This window comes from Grampus griseus (genome assembly GCF_964374135.1).
Source record: "Grampus griseus genome assembly, chromosome: 10".
NCBI lineage: Eukaryota > Metazoa > Chordata > Mammalia > Artiodactyla > Delphinidae > Grampus > Grampus griseus.
The window spans coordinates 52,587,232-52,610,533 of NC_139004.1; the positions used below are offsets into that span (position 1 = coordinate 52,587,232).

The window sequence follows — 23,302 nt, forward strand, 5'->3', positions numbered from 1 at the left end:
AGATCCCCTTGGGGGCCGGGTAGCCTTTTGGATTGTGGGGCCTGAGTGAAATTAGGGGCAGTGTTGTGGCCTGAACTGGAGCCCTGGGGCACATCCTGGAGAAGGACGTTGAGCCGTGCTCCTTCCCTCGGACCACAGGGCTGTGAGGGCTGGGAGATAGATAAATAGGTTCTTCCAGCACTGCCGCCTGTTCACTAGGTTATGCGTGGCGGGGGGGGGGGGGTGTTGTGTAGCAATTTGATGAGTGGTTGGGATAAACCCTCTGTAGAGGGTAAGGGGCTCCATTACCCAGAGGCGAGTGGTTAGGAGCAGAGGCCAAAGCAAGACAAAAACCTGCCCAGAGAGGTTTCATCATCCTGAGTTCATTTTAGGGTGCCTGGGGAATATGCTCTTAAAGTAAGAGGTGTTCAACTTGAGTTTATTCTTGACCCATAGGCAGTGTGGAGCCATCGAGGGTTTTGTTGAGTTGGGGATTCATGAAAAAAAAAAAAATTGAGTCGGAGGATTGATGTTAGCAGTGGTTGTTGGCACGCAGGTTGCCTGTGCCACAGTATTACTAAACCCTAGATGGGTGGTGGGAGATTACAGAGGTGAGTTTTCCAAGGCTGTGGGGGAGGGAGTGTTGTCGCCGTTAATAGAGGCGGCAAACCCCTGTGGTTTCTACATTGACTCTGGAGCCAGGCTCTGCCACTTTCTACTTGTGTCCTTGGGCAAGTCACTATCTACGCCTCAGTTTCTTCATCTGTAAAATGGATACTAATAATACTCGCTAACCAATAAGGCTGTGATGAGGCTTAAACAAGTTTATGTGTGTACAGCATCTGGTCTAGGGACTGACCCCAGTAAGCACTTCGAGACGTGTTTGCCATGATTAAATTCCTTCTGGCTCTGACGGTGCTTGGGTAAATGAACCTCAGGGGAGGAGCCCTATGCTTCATTCGAGCCCCCTAATAGATGCCCTATGTGGAAACAAAAAAATATAGTAAACTAAGTGGCTGGTCATCCTAACCCATAGTTAGCAGTTTGGTTTATATCATTCTTTCTCTGCCATGCCGTGTGGCTTGTGGGATCTTAGTTCCCTGACCAGGGATTGAACCCGGGCCCACGGCGGTGACAGTACCGAGTCTTCACCACTGGACCACTAGGGAATTCCCTGGTTTATATCATTCTTGATTTCATGGCTTAAAAGAAAGTGGGCACCCCTCCGTTCCCCTATGAAGATCATACTGTGCATACGATTTGTATTCTGTTTTTCACTTCACATTGTATCATGTTAATATCTGATATTGGTTATTTATTTAGTGTAAACAGTAATTAAACATGTAGCTTATCTCAGCAAATATTTTAGGAATGTGAGGGAATAGCAAAAAGTATTTACAATTTCATTAGGTTCCAAATAACTACATTGGGACTTCCCTGGTGGCACAGTGTAGTTAAGCGTCCACCTGCCAATGCAGGGGACACAGGTTCAAGCCCTGGTCCGGGAAGATCTCACATGCCGCTGAGCAACTAAGCCTGTGTGCCACAGCTAGTGACCCTGCATGCCACAGGCTACGGAAGCCTGCGTGCCTAGAGCCAGTGCTCTGCAACAAGAGAAGCCACTGCAATGCGAAGCCTGTGCACTGCATCAAAGAGTAGCCCCCGCTCACGGCAACTAGAGAAAGCCCACGTGCAACAGCAAGATCCAACGCAGCCAAAAATAAATAAATTAATTAAAAATAAATAACTACATCAACACACTGCAGTTGGGCGTGGGGTGAAAAATACTACACAATAGTATCCCATGGCATCTAAGCACATTCAGGTACTCCTGAATTCTTGAACCTATTTTCTACCTTTGCTCGAATAGTAGCACACTACTCCTTCCTTATTTTCTCCTCGGTAGTGTATTTTGGAGTTCATTCCATGGATCATATTCTTTTTCATGGTTGCCCCAGTAATCAGTCTATATAACAGTTGTTTAACTAGTCTCCTATTGGTGGACACTTAGCTTGCTTCCAATCACAAACATGGTGCTATAAATCATCTTTTTTTTCAAGGAAGTGCCGAATTCCTAGCTGGATGGCTTGAATATAAAGCTTGTAAAGGTTCTTATTGCTGGAGGGGTGATAAGTATGCCCTCTCTTTTTCCTGAGAAGAAATGGAGATTAAGGCTTTTCCTGAGATCCACAGTGGGCTGGGGTTGAGAAATAGGATTATAGATCTAGACCCACAGGAGTGTCAGATCTGGAGTTTGGTTTTGTCAGAAGTGTGTGGGAGACAGTGGCTTAGGGATGACCCCTGGAAAGACATCATTTTGGAAGCTTACTGGGGATTTACACTCTTCTTCCCCCCACTTTAATGGTTTTCTACCACGTTCTGGGTAGTTATTTCTGGAGAACGACCTGTTCACAGACCTGGTCTCGGACATGGAAAGATGCTTATGCGTGGGCTTAGTAGGCTGTTGTGGCTCTGAGAGGTTGTGACCAGCTCTTGGGGTTTTAAGAATCTGCATTTTCCTCAGGCTCTCCCTCTGTGGTTGCTGCCTGATCAGGGTCTGCGGTGGAACCCACGAATTGAATTTTGATGGAATTAGCTGTGGGCAGAGCTGGGAAAGAACCTTGACTATCTTATTCTAACCCTAGGCCTTACTCGAGAAGGGAAGAAGGCGTTATTTTCAGTGAAAAACTGTTCTATCTTTTCTCATGGATAAGATTGAAATGGTGTTTTGATTATTGATTGTTTCTCATGACTCCACAGTGTGCCTTTTGGCCTTGTTATTGAAGGTGGAAAGTCAGCTGGTCTGAAAGGTCTGCGGGGGCTGGCTCCCCTGGCTGGTGGTCCGCTAGGGCTGGCAGCCTGGGGTGCCTGGGTTCTCTCTGTGGCCTGGGTTTCTCAGGGCACGGCTGCTGGGCTCTGAGAGTGAGTGCTCCAACCAAGCACATCAAGGCTTATAGCGTGACCACCACGCCTTTGACTGGGCAAGGGAAGTTGCAAGACCAGCCCCAATTCAAGCAGAGGGGAAGTAGATTTTATATTTTGATGAGAGGTATAGCAAAATATGTGCAACCATCTGCAGTTGCACACGAGTGGCTTTTCCTGGAAAAGTTCATAAATTCACCCAGATACTACCTGCTAGTGATGGGAGCTGGATTTCCCTATCATAACCTAGATTTCTGTTCACATTTTAGACCTGCACACCTTGGAACAAATCTCCCACCGTCTCCTTCCCCTTCCACTTTCCTTGTTTTTTGCTTTGTTTTTGTTTTGAAGTGGGGTGTTTTTCATCAGCAGTTAGTGAGATGGCTAAACAAGGTCAAACAGGTGGCCAGAACATCTCAGTTTATCTGGGGACCTGCTGCAGAAGTGCTGGCCGTCACCCCTTTTCTGTGTGTTCTGGTGGATATAGTGCCAACCCCTCACCTAAGTAGAGTTACTCGATTGTTCACTGAGCATCCATGTGCCAGACATGTAGGGACTGGGAAGGAAGTGTTGAACAAGACAGAATTCGCAGCGTTTGCAGTGCGTAAATTCCAGTGAGGAGACAGACCATGAACCAGTGAATAGATACTTTCAGGTAGTGAAAAGTGCTACAAAGAAAATTCAGCAGGGGAAGCCAGTGGTCAGGGGAAGTGTCTTCCTGAGGAAGTGATACTGAGACTTGAATGAACTGGGGAAGGGAACCTTATATGGATGGGCGGCGGGGTGGTGGTGGTGGGCACAGTTCTCAGGCAGAGGGAACAGCAGGTGGAGTCCAGGATAGGTGGCGTCCAGGATGACCCATCCAAACAGTGGCACGATGGGAGCCACTGGAGGGCTTCAAGGAGGGGGTGCTGTCTCTGACTTTAAAAGGTGCTCTCCCCGTGGAGAAGAGACTGTAGGGCAGCAACGGTGGAATCTCAGGCAGAGTGAGAAGGTGTCTTGCGTTTCCCTGCCAGAGTCTTCCTTGTCTGGACCTTTTATCCCACCCATTCCTGTTTGCACTTTTAGACTAAACTCGGGCTTCCCTTCCTCCAGGAAATGTGCTGAGATTTACATCGAAGCTCCAGTGTTAGCTTTCTTCCCTCAGCCCTGAACTTGTTGGCCTTACTCATCATCCTTCCTGGTGGACTGTCACCTCTTAGAGGGGAAGGGCCTGGTGCCCGGAGCGGGTGCAGTAAGGAAATGTGCCTGCCTCGGGGATTCATGTTGAACATATGACATCTGTTGGGAGGGCCTGAAAGGCTGATCTGACTGATGAGAGTGGAGGAGCAGGCAGGGTGGCTGCATAGGAAGTTGGAGACATGTGCAAGTCAGAGGTGGTCTTCCAGTATGCCTTTTCCAAGCGTATTTATGGAATCTCTCAACATTCCATTCAGTGGGCAAAGAAAGTCACAGCTCTGGTGAACAACGGCCCCAAAGGCCATTGGAGTGGCTTTACAGCCCTTATCAGTCCTGCCTTGCAAACATATCCAGCCCTGCAAACAGGTTCCTGGAGTTGATTTAACTTGCCTGGCCACTTACCAAGCTGGAGCCCTCACAGGCAGGCCGCCACCCTGCTCTTTGCTGCTGGAACTGCCGGTCAGCATTTGCATTTCACGCACTTCTCTTATGAATTCTTCACCACCGCCCACGAGATGGAGTGTATTCTCCCCATTTTATGGGTGGAAGCAGCTCAGTGAGCCCACTTAACCAAAAGAGCTGGAGAAGGAAGGACCACATCAATATGTGAACCCAGGTTTTTTGACTTAACAAAAAAGGTGACCCCAGGCTGTGCCCTGGCCTCCTTCCATGTTGTCCCCGTGAGGCCACCTACCCCCAACTCCCTCACCCCCCCGCCCCACCCCCCGCCCTTGAGCTCCCAGCTAACTTTCCCCTCCAGTCTACTCCAGATTCTTCCCTGCACTTGGACCAAGAACAGTGTGCTTCTCTGCTAGAAGTGTTCCTTTTGTTTGGACTTGTAAATCTTCCATCCCATCCTTTAAAAAAAAAAAAAAATCCCGTTATCCCATTCTTTCTAAGAAGCCATTTCTAACTTGTCTGCCCCACCCCCAGGCCATGCAACCACAGTAAGTCCTATGAAGGGATTTGATACTTCTCTGGGTGGCAGTTTTTCCTATCTGCCCTCATGTATTTTGGTTAGTTCCCCATTTGTCTTACTGATCCTGTCCAGTGGGTTTCCAAACTGGGTCATTTTTGAGAGTGAAGGAGGGTGTTGTTAATAATTATGCTTAGACAACACAAACAGACTGGACTTCCCCAAACTGACCACCCAAGACTTGTAGGAGATTGGAAACTTGAGTTGTTTTTTAAACCTCCCAAGGCTCTTAGCTGAAAGCCTTGAGTCCAGTGTAAATGGTTTAAAAAAAAATCAGCAAATGTTGCAATGTATCTTTACTAGGACAGCTTTCCCTCTATGTTGGTTTTTTTGTTGTTGAAGTGTGGTTGATGTACAGTTTTATGCTGATTTCTGCTGTGCAGCAAAGTGACTCGGTTATACACATATATACATTCTTTTTTTATATTCTTTTCCATTATGGTTTATTCTCTATGTTTTATCAATAGATCTACAAGTGCCTAAGGAAAACAAGTTTCTGAAAATAAAGGAAAATGTTGTTCAAAAAATCTGCAAACACCGCATGCTTGTTAGGGACATCATGGCCTCAGAGACTACAACCTGTATTAAAGCTGTCTCTAAAATAGATGAAGTTAACATCCAGGAGGCAAAGGTTGGGAGAGCCAGGAGGGCCCCACGGCTGACCCAGAAGTGGACAGGCCAGCCGGAGACTCCCAGTGGGCCTCTTGTTTGGGGAAGGCCCTTGGAGTTCGAGGTGCAGTGGGTTCCTGTGTAGAGGGGCTGAGGAAGAGCCACCTGGGGCCAGAACTTCAAAATACAGCAATTTGAGGATCCATCACAGACAAACGTCTGCATCTCCCTGGCCTTGCATCTCACCATTCCTGGTTAGGTGCCAGCCAAAGTTAAGGGCGACTCCCCGCTCGCTCTCCCACAGAGAGCCAAACGAAGCAGGTCAGAAGTTAAAAAACCCAAGGAGAGACCAATTTAAGGGCTGTTCCTTTATCATCCGCCTTGAACTTTAGCTTACATAACACTCCACCTGATTGTTTCCCACCTGATTGTTTCCCAGCTCAGGTGGGGATTTTCTTTCCCCACCCAGTCAGGTCTAGCCTTTGAACTGGAGTTTATCCTTGAGTATCTGCTTGGGGGGTGCTGGGGAGGTTCTGCCCCTCCCCTCCTGTGTCTCCTGGTTGCATTACCTGCTGGGTCAGGGTCAGCGGACTGTCAAGTTCTATTGAACAGCACGCAGGTGCAGTGCAAAGAGGTGAAGCTCAGGCTTCCTTCGTTGGAATGAAGTGGGATTTCTGACGAAGCTCCATCCGTATCTGAGACCTGAATTTTTTCTCATTACAAGTTCGTTCATGCATGATGAGTGGTCCTGGGAATTCAGGCTTCTCTAAACAGGAGTTTGACTCCAGTGGTTTTACCTGTAGTGTCCCCAGATGTTGATCTTTTTTCAGATTGTATCTTATTCCTGGTTAGTTGGCATTTCCCTGCCTGAAATCGCGCTGCTGGCCTGGTGTTGGGGTTCCCTGACTCCTTGCCAAATCCTGCTGTAATTAGTGCTTTAGGACCGCAGCTATCAGGATCTGTGCACACTGGTGGGAAGAGGGGTGGGTGAACTCCAAGGGTTCAGGGCTTCATTGCTAGCCTGAGGTCTCCACTGCTCGCTGCAGTTTGGATTTTTTCCCCTTGCGATGGGGGAGGGATTAAGACCCACCCTGTAGACTGCCTGGACCACAGAACCGGCCCCGGGGCTCCTATTCCTCCCCGTGTTGCCCAGCCCAGCATGGGTGACAGGTGACTCTTTAAATAAAGCTGGTCTCCCGGCCTGGCCTGGCTCTGTTTCATTTGTAGGGGTGTCCGAGGGATTAAGTTTCCTGTTGTTGGAGTTGAAGGAGGGTGTGATTTAAATTAATTGCCTAACAAAGTGCTAACTTGAAAAGGGTTTTAAAAAGAAATCCATTTCTTGATAAGACTGAGGCTTTTCCGTTCACCCTCAGCTGCTGCACTGGAGCTGTGGTTTGAGGCCCCTCTGCTCTTGGTCACAGAGGAAACTGTTGAGAAAGCCTCTGGTGATTCCTCAGGTGTCACAGGGGATAGTGGAGTGTGTCTGTCTGCTCTCTATTTGATGCTCTCCTTGATGGGAGCAGTTTTGAGGAGTGCCGCCAAAGAGCCTAGGCTTAGGGCTCCACAGACACACGGGGAGCCCTCGCCCCAGCCCCACGTCGAGGGGCGGCCCTTAATGGCATTGAGAGAATTCACAGAGTCCATCTACTGCTTTCTTGATGGGGCCCCCCTCCCCAATTTAAATCATTCCTGCCTGTGAATAAGATTCCTACAGCATTAAATATTCGGTTAACCTCCTGATTTTTCCCCCCCCCCCCGGTACACGGGCCTCTCACTGTTGTGGCCTCTCCCGTTGAGGAGCACAGGCTCCAGAAGTGCAGGCTCAGCGGCCATGGCTCACGGGTCTAGCCGCTCCGCGGCATGTGGGATCTTCCCAGACCGGGGCATGAACCCGTGTCTCCTGCATCGGCAGGCAGACTCTCAACCACTGCGCCACCAGGGAAGCCCTAACCTCTTGATTTGGAGGCAGTGCTTGGTGTGAAGTTAGCTGGCTCTTAAAATTGTCACCGGGGGTGACAGTGTCACACGGGGCCGTCGGGAAGACCAGTGTTGGACCTGTGTTGCCCAAGGCAGCGGACAACTGAGTAACAGGCGCCCAGCTACTCCGGATTATAGAACTTGCCGAATTGGGGAGAGAAAGGAACAGTTATATTGGGTTGTTATCCCTTATTGGAGGGATAAGATACGGCTAGTAATATTTCAAAACCTTTTTTGTTATGAATTTTCTTTTCTTACCTGAGTCTTTATTTCTGCTTCCCTTCTCGAGGTGAGTGCTTTCCTTTGCTTTACATCCACCTGTCCACATGATCTCAGCCATGCAGGCCATTGAGACCCTTTTTGCTACTTCTGGGGGGGTGGTGGTGAAAGGTTTCGGGTGCATGGCGTTGCCCACTGTTTAAGAGGTGAGGACTGAGTTACGTGGCCACCTACAGTCTGGCCATTTTTTACAGTCAGCCTCCCAGTACCACCGATTCTGGTCTAGAACACAACAGATTAAAACTGGGCCTTGCTTTTGCGACAGGAAACAGGAAAACTGTGTATCTGTGTCAAAATCCATCTTTTCGTGCCTGATTTGAAAGTCTATAATTTACGTGGGCGGTGATCTCCGTGTTGGAACAAATCTCTTTTATTTGCTGCTGGAAGCTGCCTGGACCACTCATTAGTACATCAGAGGTCAGGTGCAAGCCTGGGCGGCAGCTGGCACACTAATGATTTCGTAGGGCTTTGTGTGACCGCTGGCCGCCTGTGGGGCTGTAAATCGGACTCGGGGTTCTAATTTTTATCAAAACCTCCAGGGAGTTAGTCCGACTTGCCTCTTGTGAGATTAAACTTAAGATAATATTTATAGTGGAGGGCAAAGGAAAAATAATACCTAATGGGAACATTGTGGGAAGAATGGTAGTGACCTATTAGAAGTAAATTATGTGGGGCCATTGGAGTAACTCATTTATGGGCTCAAAGAGTATTTATTAGGTCTTTAGCTGTGAGGAGCCCATGCTGAGGCTGGGCTCCAAGCTTCACCCCACCACCGCTAGGTGGTCGCTGGGAGGGTTTCCCCCTCACTTATTATTTTTTAGGTATAATTTACATAAATAAAAAGTACACATTTTGACAGTTCTTTTTAAATTTTTTGGTCACGCTGCACATCTTGTGGGATCTTAGTTCCCCCACCAGGGATCGAACCTGAGATCCCTGCTGCCGCCATGGAAGCACTGAGTCTTAACCACTGGACCGCCAGGGAGTTCCCCATTTTGACAATTCTATACACCTGTGTACCTACTCCTTCTACCAAGACGACATAACGACACATCCATGGCTCCAGAACATCTCCCTTGAGTTCCTTCCAGTCACACCTGTTTCCACTTGCAACTTCTTTGATTTTTCTCACCTTAGTTTTGCCTTCATAGAAATAGAATTATGCAGTATATGTTTTTTTGATTCTTATTTTTCCATCAGGCATCTGTGTGATAGCACAAAATCAGTAATTAGTTCTCATTGCTAAAAGTATTCTACTGTGTGGACATATACCTGTCTGTTTCTCTGTTGATAGGGAAGTTTGGTTTTTATTTTTGAACTGGAAGAATCCCCACCCCCCCGTACGCGGGCCTCTCACTGTTGTGGCCTCTCCCGTCGCAGAGCACAGGCTCCAGAAGTGCAGGCTCCGGACGCGCAGGCTCAGTGGCCATGGCTCACAGGCCCAGCCGCTCCGCGGCACGTGGGATCTTCTTGGACCGGGGCATGAACCTGTGTCCCCTGCATCGGCAGGCGGACTCTCAACCACTGCGCCACCAAGGAAGCCCCCTGGAAGAATTTTTAAACACCCACGTATTATTTAAGTCAACAAGTTTATCTGTGAAAAACCGTTTGGTAGGCAGTAACCCCAAACACAGTTCTGGTATGTTCCAGAGTGTCACTGAATGTCATGTAACTTGGATCTGTTGGAGGAAACCCCCCAGCACAGGGGTGTCACCTGCTCTTTTGTGTGGGCCATTGTTAAAGCCTTCCAGGAAGGAGAGAGACTGCAGGCTGTGGGCAGTCAACCCTGCTGGCCTTGGTGGTGGCGGCCAGCCATGACTGTGCCTCAGAGCTCTGTGGTTGGGCAAAGATACCAAGACTCCAGCCTGAAAACCAGAATCGGACCAGCAGGCAAATGAATAGTCCAAAGAGCGAAGGAGCTCTTGCAGGTTGGGTCCCCCCAGAGGTTTGGATGGAGAACTTGTTTATCAGCATCTGGGGAGGAAGCAGGATGGATACAGGCCCACGAGGAGGCTCTCAGTGATACCAGCGTGGCTGCCGGGGGCCTGAGTATAGCTGGGCTGGCATAGGGAGGGCACTCCGGGTACTCGAAGTGAAGGGACAGAGGCATAGCTTGTCTCTGGAGTTCCCATGTGTATTGTCCCACACTGAGTATTTTGTGACATCCTGATTATACCTTTATAAAACATGCTTCTTTGGGGGACTTTACAAAGGCTCTAAGAAGTGCTGACTGTAGCTCCACGTGGGAAGCGCTGTCTTCTGCCTGCTTTTTTTCTTACCCTCCTTGTCACCTGGACCTCTGCCCTTAGAGCTCCCTTGGAGGATTCTCCTGCCCCGAAAACCCAGCTGCACAGTTCCCGAGTATCGTCAGGATCCCAGAAAAACACACACACCTCGGTTATATGTCCTTCTTCGCCTCCTAAAGGCCCTATTTGAGTCAGATTTACTGCTGCAGCCTCAGTTTTGGAAAGGGAGCTATGGTAAGAAATATTTGTAAGGCTCTTTTGTCTATGACTCTGGCAACACTGGAGGCAGGCGGTGTGTGTCATTGTTCTGTGGGGCTTCAGTGCTACAGGGGAAGTGGTTTCCTTTCTAGGATGAACTCATTTTCATACTTTTTAATAATTCTGACAGTTTTCTGAGCCAAAAATGGAGGTATTTTTTCTCTCTCTCTCTCTCTCTTTTTTTTTTTTTTTTACCAAATCTGCAAGTGAGCTCAGCCAAATTCAGTCATTTAACTGTAGAAACAGAACTTACTCCTTCAATTACCTGTGGCTTTTTATAAAAAGGCAATGGTTCTGCTTTTTGCACATGTTAATATTAGAAGCTGTGTGCCCAGGGAGGGTTCTTCCTGGAGGAGGGCCCTGAGACGGGGAATATAAAGTATAAGATATAAATACTGCTGAAATATAAAGTTGGGATCCCGTGTGCCTGGCTCTGGGGTGTTGGGACCTGGTCCCACAAGCAGGGGAGCAGGTGATAGGGAGGAACAGGAGCCTGGAGAAAGCCTCATGGGTTGAGGCACTGGAGGAGCTGGGTCTTGCTGGGTGGTACGTGGTGGTTGGTCGGTGTTGGGAAGCAGTGGTCATTGGGAGTGTGAAAATTTTCTTCTGAAAAATAGGAAAGGGATCATGATGTGGCTTTTGCAGTGGCACAAAAACCTCCGGGGAACAGCATGGGACGTTCAGTCATCATTGAACTATGCCTTCCCTTGGTACCAGCAACCACATTGAGTATAAAGTTGTTAAGAGCTGGGAGTTCCCTGGTGGTCCAGTGGTTAGGACTTGGCGCTGTCACTGCTGTGGCCCAGGGTCGATCCCTGGTCGGGGAGCTAAAATCCTGCAAGCCGTGCGGTGCAGCGCAGCCAAAAACAAGAAAAGTTGTTCGAGCTGATGGCATTCCTGTTTTCAACCCTTCCTTCTCAAATTTGCCTTGTCCACAGGAGCCAAAAAATTTGGCCTAGAACTGCTCTGACCCCACTTGTACACCCCCATCCCACTCTACCACCTGGTAGTCTTAACTCCTTCTCTTGCCTGTTGAGCCCAGGAATGACTCTTGTTCAGCTAGCTGGCCTGGCAGGTCTTTTACCCTAGCCCTTGGGATTAGATGTGCCTTGACATTCAACATTTATGGTTTTGGAAAGTTTATACTGTGAAACAGCACCACAAAGTAATGAATATTAGCAGTTCTTCAGTGAAATATATGAGAACTCACACTAAATGGTATAGATAAAAATCTGAGATCATTTTCACACCAGTTCAGGTTTTGCTGCCAAACAGCTTGTGTAAAAACTTTTGCTTTCCAGATCTGTTGAATTTGGGGATTGCAGAAGGGGGTTCTGGGCTTGTATGGGGCTACCCATGTTTGTTTCACCGGGTGTTTGAATGATACCCACTGGGACTGCCCTCTTCCTTTACACTGCCTGAGACCACCCTCACTGCCCACCTCGGGAATCATCCCAACAAGCGGCCCCACTCGCCTCTACCCTTGTGTTTTGGAAAATCTAGCAGCCAATCCCGAGCACACAAAACACAAGCCTTGCTTTCTTGCTGCTCCTCTGGGGCTTCTTTTCAGTCTCAGCCTCCACCTTCCACCTTCCAGCCACGCAGAGTAGACCTGGACTCCCAGTCCCACATTGCCTGGCTCCCTGGTGTCCCCATGCCGGCCTTTCATGTAGGTCTGATCTTGTTTGGGAACAGAAATTGGCACTTGACAACCTTTGTTCTTCACATGAATGGAGGTTGACCTGACATCAAGTTATTAAATTTGAGAAGCCTTACTGTCCACACATGCAAGTAGATTTTTTTCTTCTGATTTGTCAAATGATGTAGCAGTTGAATATATTATCAAATTGACAATTCTGGGCTTTGTAAAGAACAATATAAAAGGATATTCACTGTGGCATTGCTTGTGAGTTTTCAAAAATCAGGAAACGACACTAAAATCCTGTCATCTGCAGGCGACATACCATGCAGCCATTCATAAAACAGGCAGCCCAACTCAAAACATTCTCCCAGTTAATATAATTAAGTGAAAAGGTCTAGTATAATGCTCTCCTATTTGTGTCTTTAAAAAGTTCACCTATGCATAGAATATAGCATTTTTTGGATGATTATGTAAAAAAGTAGAAACAACTGAAAAATTGGGTCAGATTTTTTAAAAATTTATTTATGGCTGTGTTGGGTGTTCGTTGCTGCACGCGGTCTTTGTCTAGTTGCAGCGAGTGGGGGCTACTCTTCCGCGGGCTTCTCATTGCCGTAGCCTCTCTCGTTGCGGAAAATGGGCTCTAGGCACAGGGGCTTCAGTAGTTGCAGCACCTGGGCTCAGTAGTTGTGGCGCACGGGCTTAGTTGCTCCGAGGCATGTGGGATCTTTCGGGACCAGGGATAGAGCCTGTGTCCCCTGCATTGGCAGGCGGATTCTTGACCACTGTGCCACCAGGGAAGTCCCTGGGGCAGATTTTTAAAAAACGACTTGCACCTGTGTATCTTCTTGCATTAAAAATGCATATGTGTTCCCTAACTTGTCTTAAAAAGTTTCCGACTCCTTTCCCCCAGAAAGAAGTAACTTGTCCGCAGCTGGACTCTGCTGTCTTGAGCTGGTGGTGATTGTGTAAGAAGGAGGGTCCAGATTCCTTTCTTTCACCTCTTCGCAGGCCCGCCAAGACCACAGCTCTGGCCAGAGATGTAGGAGGGCTTCTGCGAGTTTGAGAACACTGGCATTCAATGTATTTTCCCTAAATCAAGTAAAGCTTGGTTTTGGTGTTGTTGGATAGACTTAGTTGCGTGGCTGGACTTTACTCCTTGAATTTGGTTTACCATTTTTTCATAGGAGAGCCTGCCGAGTGTTACATACAGATAAGGCTTCTGGTTGTCACCAGCCCACCTCCCCTTCGTGTCTGTAGTGGTGGGTGGAGACCTCCTTGTGTCTAGGCCTGAGTTTGTGGGAGGCCGCATGTCCCCAGTCATTTTAAGGGATGTCAAAGAAACCTCAAAAAGTAAGTTTATAGCAGTTAATATTTATTATCTCAGTTGGGGGATCTTGACAATGAGAGGCCCCCTCCATACTTTTCTGTTTACACTTCTCACTGATGTGGATAGTTGTATTTTAACCTGGTGCTCCATCGTGAGTGAGTGAGTGAGTGAGTGAGTGAGTGTGTGTGTGTGTGTGTGTGTGTGTGTGTGTTCCTTGTTGGATCACATGTATCAGTAATATAAAATGTAGAACATTCTTGTTCGTTAACAGAGCACTTTATTTAAGCCCTGGCTAAGGTAAACCTGCCTGCTTGGTATTTTTATTTATTTATTTATTTCCTCCAACCCCCGCCCCCCCCACCCCCATTCCTCTCCTGCTGGGCTCACATTCCTAGGTCTTTGTCTCCGCTGGTATTTTAGAAATTTTGGGAGAGGAAGGCAGTGGGTGGGGCGTGTTCTGGAAGCTGGGGGCAGGGGAGAGGGTGGTCACTTGCAAGGTCAGAGGTCAGGCCTGCCGCATTCAGCTGGGCAGCCAGATTGTCGCCATGTGGGGGGGGAGGGGGGGCGTGTCCACACATCTGCCCGGGAAGCTCCGAACAGGCAGCCTCAGGCCTTGGAATTCCTGCCGCCAGAGGACCGCTCCTTCCCAGAGCCACAGTTCATGGCCTCTGCCACATTTCTTTCTGGCGGTGGGCCCTCTGAACAGTCATCCAGTTTATTCTTTTAAAGTAACCTTAAGTAAGCTGGTTCAGAGAGAGTTGCACCCATGCACACCCGTGTGTACCTTTGCCTATTCACTGAGTTTCATAAGCTATAAAATTGTAAGTTTTTGACCTTAGAAATTGCCAGGTGAGTGAGATGTGGAGCTTCTAAATGGAGTGTGACATCTTCCCAAAGTTTTACTCTGATATTTCACTAGAAAGTTTCCAAAATGTGGGACTTCCCTGGTGGTCCAGTGGTTAAAACTCCATGCTTCCACTGCAAGGGGCCCAGGTTTGATCCCTGGTCGGGGAAACTAAAGTCCCACGTGCTGAATGGTGTGGCCAAAAAAAAATTTTTACAAAATGTGATCGCATTTTCAGGTTTTAGACAGTGTGTTCTTTTTTAAAAAAAATCAACAGTTAATTAAAAGCACCACTGAGGCTCTACTTTTACCCACTTATACTGTCACCCCCAGCCCCACCCCGTGGTCCTACAGTCAGCCTGGAACTGCAGAAGCAGTGGCGCTTCCAAGATCACAGGGTGTTCTAGGCGATTAGAGCTGTGTCAATCCCACGTGAAACACTGTCAGGTGGGGTCACATCCAAGCACCCCCGTTTGCCCATTTTAGAGGTACCTGGGCTCTCAAGCCTGGACATGCGGGGGCCTGCAGCCTAAGGTTCTTCCCCACTCGCAGGAGCCCCACAGACTCCTAAAGCAGGGGGACACTAGTCAGTCCACACAGTTGTCCAAGAAAAGGTAGCTCCTGAGCAGAGGTAAAGAGAAGATTGCTTAGCTGTTTGGTAAGAACAGGGAGCCTTGTGGCAGGAGATTTTCACACTTCACATTAGCAGGAGTGATCCCTTTATTCCCGTGACAAATGGAGGGAGCAGAGGGGAGGGATGTGGTTGAGTCGTGGAAACTGGCCGGAGAATTGCTTTAGCACCATGTCGTAAAATGAGAGTGTCGGGGCATTTCCCCACATTTACCCAGTTTAGCATTTTTCGGTTAGTATCTAAGGCTGGCTTGGGAATTTTAGATTTATCAAACGAGAAAGATTAGATAGTCTCTAAATGGTGGACCTTCTTCAAAAAGTGATTAGCCTTCACAAAGGAAGGCAGATGCCTCCTGGGTTCCGTCTCCCACGGTACAGCACGGGACAAAAATCGGCACTAAAGTTACAAACCCGATCACGTTTCCCTCCTGTAAAAGAGGGTCCAGAAAACTTGCCGTATCACAACCATTTCTTCAAAGTAGGAACGTGATATCCTAAGTCTTTCCTTTTTCCATTCCTGGATCCCAGAGTTCCCAGAGAAGCAACCTAACCCCTGCTGGATCACACACCCCCTACGTGGAGCAGCCTGTTTGGCTGACAGTCATTTCCTCGTGGACACGCACTACGCCGAGACTTTGGTTGGAATAAAATAAATAACCTGGAGAATGAGAGGAGCCGCGTTCTCGCTCTGCCCCAGGCCCTTTCTGTGTGGGACTTGCAGCCTAATAGGAACTTTCTGGGTCTCTGTGCTTTGTGCTTTGGACAGGGTAACCATCTTCCGTGCGTTGGGACCAGCCCTTGTTCCCTGTGCAGCCTCCTCCCCTGGAGATTGAGTGCTTGTGTATGTGAAAGACACCCCCCCACACACACACACACATGGCCCCTTCCCTGCCTGTCGAGTGTTGGCTCGCTTTCCTTCACCCCAGGTGTACCAGAGGCAAACTGAAGCTCTGCTCTTGAAAGCAAGCCAGCAAACATTTATAGACAGCGGCCCTACGTGCCGGCTCTGGGGAGGGATGCAACGGGACTGGCCCCGTTCTGTGCCAAGGAGCTTTGGCTCCTGAGAGCTCGGCTCTCAGGCAGGTTTATCAGCAGGTGGAGGTGGTGCCAAGCCGCTCCCCCCCACCAGCACGCAGGGCCCCAGGGAGGCACAGAGCATCGTATAAACAGCGCTGTCAGCACCGGCTGCCTCCCAGGGTCAGCTCCTTGGAACAACTTGGCAGGAAGAAGAAAGACAAGAAGCTGGCTGACTTTACCATTAGCCTTTGGCCTCTGTTCCAGAAGCTTAAGCCCGCACCTTGCTTGAGTGCCTTGGGTGTGCTTGTGTCCTTGATGGGGGGACGGTGGCAGCCAACTGCCGTGTGAGGGGGATTGATCCTGGCCCCCAGCCTGGTTTCCACCCCAGAGCGTGGGGTGGCAAGAGGAACTTGTCGATTTATCCTTTCATTCCGGCCACCAATCTCAGACCAGGGAGACAATCTTGGAACCTTTCTGGGTAATTAATCTCAGATACAGGGAAATCTCTTATGGAGGATGATTGTTTTCTTTTGTTTTAAATAGTTTTATTCGTATGACTGTATAATTATTGTCATTTACTAAGGTCAATTGATGAGCAGCACATTTTATTTTTTTAATCTGTTTTTTTCCGGCCACACTGAGCGGCATGCGGAATCTTAGCTCCCCAAGCAGGGATCGAACCCATGCCCCCTGTAGTGGAAGCGCAGAGTCTTAAGCACTGGACCCCCAGGGAAGTCCTTGGAGGATCATTTTGTTTCATCTTTGCCTTTGCGGTGTCTCAGTTGTGGTTGTGAATGGAACTGGAGTAGAACGAGTGTGTTGGTTGTTTTTCTTTGGGTGGGGATGGGGGGAGCAAGTTGTCCTCACAGTCGCCTGCTGGTATCCCGCTCCCTATGCGGTGTGCTTGTTTATTGTGGGGTCCTGAGATCCAGAGCACCCCGCCACCCACCCCCTTGTCATTAACACCTGGCCCTCTCTGGTCCCCAGGTGCTGCACCTGTACTGTGACACGTGCTCAGTGCCCATCTGCCGAGAATGTACTGTGGGCCGGCACGGCGGCCACAGCTTCGTCTACCTCCAGGAGGCGCTGCAGGACTCACGGGCGCTCACCATCCAGCTGCTGGCTGATGCCCAGCAGGGCCGCCAGGCCATCCAGGTCAGTCCCTCCCCAGCCTTCACCTGTTTCCCTGGTTCTTTCTTGCGTATAAAACCTTTACCACTCCCTTTCAGATGGCATGTGTAGATTATTGGGCAGACTCCAGTGTCTGGAGGTCATGGGACAACGACCCACATGAGCTCATGTGACACCCATGCAGCAGCAGTCACATGGGGGTGGGCAGTGCACGGAGACCTCACAGTATGGTGAAGATGACAGTGATGTGGCTGGAGTTACTGGCCGGTCAGGGCTTCTTCCAGATACCCTGGCTGGACCCCTTCACATCAGCTGCCTGTTTGCCATCCAGCCGCCTCCCCAAATCCAAGTGGATATTAGGGTGTTCAGTCAGGACTCTAGAAAGACTGGGTGCTCACCTTGCTACTCAGATTTGTTTATAGGTGAGAAATAAGTGAGCTTGGGAAATTTTATTTAAGGTTGAATCTCAGACTCTTTCTTGGGTGATAAATAAAGGTCATGCCATGGTTATTTACTTATTTATTTTTAATTTAGTTTTATTGGAAGCATTAGCTATTGCTGTGCTATGCCATGCTATTTTATTCTATTCTATTGGAAGCATTAGACGTCCTGGTAATTTAGACCCTTGTTTCTGTTGAATTTCCATCACTTTGGGGCTAGGAAGGGACACGTGTAACTCTGAGATATAGTGAAGTTCTCTTACATAGGCAGGTAATAGTGTGCCTTAATTTTTGAATCTTCTTGCCTGATCCAGGTGACAAGGTTTTAGGAAGACAAAAAAATCATAGGTTGTTTCCCTCATCTGGTAGGATAAGCTTAAAAGTCAAGAAACATTGCTAGGACTTCCCTGGTGGTGCAATGGTTAAGAATCCACCTGCCAGTACAGGGGACACGGGTTCAAGCCCTGGTCCGGGAAGATCCCACATACCGCAGAACAGCTAAGCCCGTGCATCATAACTACTGAGCCTGCGCTCTAGAGCCTGCGAGCCACAACTACTGAAGTCTGCACACCTAGAGCCTGTGCTCTGCAACAAGAGAAGCCACTGCAATGAGAAGCCCGCACACCACAGTCAAGAGTAGCCCCTGCTCGCTGCAACTAGAGAAAGCCCGCGCGCAGCATTGAAAACCCACCACAGCCAATAATAAATAAATACATTTATGGGGGAAGAAAAAGAAACATTGCTAATCTTCGAGTGGCAATTGAATAGGAGGACTTCCCTGGTGGTGCAGTAGTTAAGAATCCTCCTGCCAGTATAGGGGACACGGGTTCGATCCCTGGTCCGGGAAGATCCCACATGCTGTGGAGCAACTGAGCCCGCAAGCCATAACTACTGAGCCCACGTGCCACAACTGCTGAAGCCCGTGCTCCGCAAAAAGAGAAGCCACTGCAATGAGAAGCCTGCGCACTGCAATGAAGTATAGCCCCCACTCGCCGCAACTAGAGAAAGCCTGCGCACAGCAACGAAGATCCAACACAGCCATAAATAGATAGATAGATAGAAAAATATTTTAAAAAGTAATCGAGTAGGAAACTGTTTAGAACGAGTATTTGAATACATGAATTATTTTTAACATAAGACTTCTTGGAAATGGTAAAGAATCAATCGTGTGTTCTAGGGTGGGCAGGTGGTTTAGGATTTTAATAAGTTTCTCAGCAGCTATCAGCATTCCTATGTGTGATACTGAAGTGATCTTTCTGATGAGTCAAGTAATCTGATACCAAGTCACTTTCACTCTTGACGAAAATACAACATTTTGGTCACTTATGTAATTAGAGGATTTCATAAAGGTGCACAGATTCCCCGGGGGACATCCAGAGTTTGGGTCAGGAATATAGTTGCTCTCCATGTAAGACAGCCTTGATTCGTTACTTGTATTTCTTTCATCACATTTAAGATGCCATTAACTGTAAGATATGCACATTTATTTTATATACAGCTAACAAAGGGAAAAAGCCCACTGACAGTGTTAAGATGAATCACAGTTTCAAAGATATTAAATGTGATAAAAATTACATTTTAGAGTGAACTACAGTAATTCCCCCATCTGGTACCGGTATGGTGGCCTTTGAGCTTATGGGTGACACTTGCATTCTCTAGTATCTTCTATCAGGACACTTTAAATACCTGTCATCAGGCCACCACTGTTCTCCATGGCAGACATCACTAATCACTTTCTGCACCCTTCCCTGTGAAACCCAGATTTGGCCTCAGACTCCTCCTCAGTACTAAGTGGCCACCACTCAGCAGTCAAATGGCATCACTGACTTGCCTCAACTTCGAGTGTTTGATTGAATCTGTTAACATTTGAAGTTAACATTTTTTCTCAAGCCCCCATGCTTGTTAGGTGACCCACCCTCCCTTCCTTCCTTTTTGCTTCCTTTCTTTCCTTCTCCTTCTTTCTTGCAAATGTTTCTGTTTTCAGAGTTTCCCCAGCCCTTTTACCCACTGCCGTTTTCCCCCAACCCACCTGCCTCTTGGCGTCCTTCAAATGCCCTGCTTAGATAATGGGAACTAGTTAAGCAGGTCCTGGTCTGCATGTCTTGGAATGCAGTGCTTGCCGGGGTGTTGTGTAGGATTTGGAGAGGAAAGCTCCATTTGGTCTCTTCACATAGGACTTTTATGACTCTAGGAATGGGAATGACTCAAATTATAGCCAGAGCTTTGCTCCCCTTTGACCTATTTGGAAAATGGAAGAAATAGTTCCTGTCATAGGATGGGAGTTAACACAAGGGCCTGCTAGGGACCTAGGAGGAAACAGTAGAAGCAGCCTGGCTACGCCTGGCTAGGAGGGTAGGCGGTGAGCAGACACTGGCTGTGCATGCAGAGGGGATGGTCATTGCTCTCCGGCCAGTTCTTGCCCTGTAGGAATGTGTACCTGTTATTTCCATATCTTCTGATTTTAATGGAAATTCAGTTTGGTCAAGTAATATGATGTTAATATAAATAGAAGGCAGTTTGTGGCCTTTGCTTTCCATCGAGGAAGCGTTAAAGAAATGTTGTGGACATAAGCTTGGTTGCCTCAGTCAGGCACTGATGTGGATACCAGCTCTGTGCTAATTAATAACCAACACATCTGAAAACAGGGTGTACCGGTTAATAACCTACCAACCTACCCTTTCACAGTCGTGCAGTGTGAGGCTGGGGCTGCAGTGTTCATTTCAAACCACGTGCCTGGAAGTGGGGAGAAGGGACTTGCTTCTTCCTTTTGACTTCCTGTTCTTATCAGCAGTATTTTTTTACCCTGGCAGCAGAAGTTGGTTCCAGTTTCTAGCTTTTGCCACTCCCAGAATGAGCCGGGCCTGGGGTGCCCCTCCCCCATACTTCTGGGTCCTGGTAACCCCTACTTTCTTTGTTCTCTGAGCCCAAGGGGTAGTAGCTACTGACTGCAGTTATTGCAGTCTGTCTTAATCATCAGTGTGCCCTTTGCATTAGCAGTTCCCCGCTTCCCGTTTAACCAAATTCCCTGTATTAAATCGTCTCTGCTTAAATGTCTAGTGAGGTTTCTCTTCTTCTGAATTAATCCTGACAGACAGCCCGAGACACCCTGTTATGGTATCTGCTTACATGCACACTTATTTGATCCGTCAGTCTAACTTTTTTTTTTTTTTTTTTGCGGTACGCGGGCCTCTCACTGTCGTGGCCTCTCCCGTTGCGGAGCACAGGCTCTGGACGCACAGGCTCAGCGGCCATGGCTCACGGGCCCAGCCGCTCCGCGGCATGTGGGATCTTCCCGGACCAGGGCACGAACCCGTGTCCCCTGCATCGGCAGGCGGGCTTTCCACCACTGCGCCACCAGGGAAGCCCGTCAGTCTTAACTTTTTTGTGTTTCGGGTAATTTGGATACAGCCATCTATTTCAACTTGTTGGCTACTGTATTAGTTTCCTAGGGCTGCTATAAACTGGGTAACTTAAAACAATAGGAATTTGTTTTCTCACGATTCTGGAGGATAGAAGTCAGAAATCAAGGTGTCAGCAGGGCTGTGCTCCACGTGAAGCCTCTAAGGAAGAACCTTTCCTCGCTTCTTCTTGCAGGTCGTGGTCTGCACGTCTTGGCTTGTACTTGCCTTACTTCCATTTTCTGCCTCCATCCTCACATGGCCCTATGGGATATCAGTCACTGCATTTAGGACTTACCCTAGTCCAATATGACCTCATCTTAACCACATTCTGAAGTTGCAGGCACGCCTGAAGTTTGGCAGGACGATATTTAACCCAGTGCAGTTATGTAGTGCTTTGATAGGACACGGTTTATGGCCGTAGACACGAGCAAGTATAAAATGTATAGATTGTTCCTGTTAGAACCCAGTGCTAAGTACCGTGCACTGTGTACCTGGCCCACGTTAGTTCAGTCTGTAATGACACTTGGGACAGGATAGTAAAGATGGAACGGAAACACTGTGGATAGATGTCCTTTACTTCCGATTTTAGAGAAGAAGTGGCATCTGAGCTAGGTTTTGAGATTTTAGGGTGACTTTGGAAGAGAAAGCATCCCAGGCCAAACTGTGAGCCACCCAGATCGGCCAGGTGCCAGCTCCTATCCGCTCAGTGGATCCTTAGGCCTCACGGGGATGGGGGCAGGGAGTGCAGTGAGCAGGTGTCATCAGACTGAGAGCGAGAAAGGTGGTCAGTTAGGGGTCCCAGTTGTAAGTGACTGAATGAGTCATAGCTGATTAGCCGGGAGCATATTCATGAAAATAAGGCTGGTCATGTATTGTTTGATTCCATTTGTGTGAAATATCCAGGATAGACACGTCTGTAGAGACTGTAGGTTATGCATGCCGTGGGGGAGAGGGAGGGGAGATGGAGAGTGACTGCTTCACAGGCGTGGGAAGCTTCGTTTTGGGTAGAGGTGTTCTGGAGCCAGATGGTGGTGACTGCACCACATTGCATGTGCTGAATGTCACTCATGGGACATTTTATGCTGCCTGTATTTTATTACTACAATTTAAAAACAAAACAAGGTAGGAAGTGTGAATAGGCCTATCTGTATGATGCGAGCTAAGTAGGATGAGGGGAGAGGATGACCAGGGGCTGGACTCAGCTCTTCCCATATATTGTCCTGCATTTTTCTCACTTTCACTCCGAAGTTGGAGAAGGGCAGGAGCTTGTCTGAACTGGTAGGAGATGGAGCTAGGATTTGAACCTGGGTTTCCTGAGCCCTAGGATGACCATCCGGCCTGGCTTGTCCAGGACTGTGCCCGCCTTAGATGTGTTTCGTGTCCCAGAAATCGTTCTCTGCAGGGCACACAGAAGACTGGTCACCTGTAGCTGATTCCTGAACCCAGGCAGGTTCTAAACCCTTGAGGCTTCCCTGGGTCCCTCCTGATCTGGGACACCTGCTCTGAAGCCTGTTGCAGTATTAGCAATCAGTTTGAACTCCCTGATTTAATACCTCAGTGTCTCCAATCCTTGTGGCTTTTCAAGGCACATCATGTAATATTCATGAAAACACCAGGCCTCTGTCTGGATTAATTTTTTATGAACAATCATACGTCTGATTAAACGGGCTGATTTACGGGGGCTGATGGTACAGGGTTGGGCCCTGGGGGTGCAGAGGTGGTCTCTGGCCATAGGCAGGGCTTCTCAGGTGCATCAGACACTGTTTCCCAGTTTGCACTTGGTGTTAGTTCTGAGCTGGGCTGCAGCCTGTTGCACACCTTCTCCCGAGGGATGTGCCCAGCCTGCGAGATTTCCCCCAGGTGGGGAGCCTGGCCGGAAAGTCTGTGGAAAGTTGCTCGTGCATCTGCAGTAGAACATTTCACATCTGATCCCCAGTCTGTTTTGGGCTGTGACCCAGCTACACTGGTTTCACTGTGTCAGACTATCTCTTAATAGTCCTGACATTCACTTTGTAGGTGCCATTTCTTATACAAAGAAATGCAGCCCTTGCCAAGCAGCTCCTTCAGTTACATGTCAAACAGATGCCCTTCTCTCCCCCAGTGCCTGCTTTCTTTCCAAGGACGTGGACCTCGAGGTCTGGGTTGGGGGCCTAAAGCGTTAGTTTTTCGGGGCTGAAGAAAGCAGCCTTAAGTGTTGCGTGTGAGGAGGGAAGGTACTTCTCTTGCTCTGAGATTGTTTTTGGTTTTCCAGCTGAGCATCGAGCAGGCCCAGACGGTGGCAGAGCAGGTGGAGATGAAGGCAAAAGTGGTACAGTCGGAGGTCAAAGCCGTGACTGCGAGACACAAGAAGGCCCTGGAGGAGCGGGAGTGTGAGCTGCTGTGGAAGGTAACGTGGGGGGAGTGTTGCACGCCCACCCCACCCTTGGGCTCCTCGGTGGCCGGCAC

General features: G+C 48.5%; 1 protein-coding gene across 1 annotated transcript in view; it reads left to right on the plus strand.

The window, feature by feature from the left end:
- The window catches only part of TRIM71 (tripartite motif containing 71), a gene marked incomplete at both ends in the record, with an annotated part of 57,987 nt that overhangs the window by 29,659 nt on the left and 5,026 nt on the right, over window positions 1–23,302 (plus strand). The window contains 2 exons of the mRNA XM_082663773.1: window positions 16,873–17,040; window positions 23,109–23,243. Coding sequence (XP_082519899.1) covers window positions 16,873–17,040; window positions 23,109–23,243 — 303 coding nt within the window. The remainder of the gene's footprint in view (window positions 1–16,872; window positions 17,041–23,108; window positions 23,244–23,302) is intronic.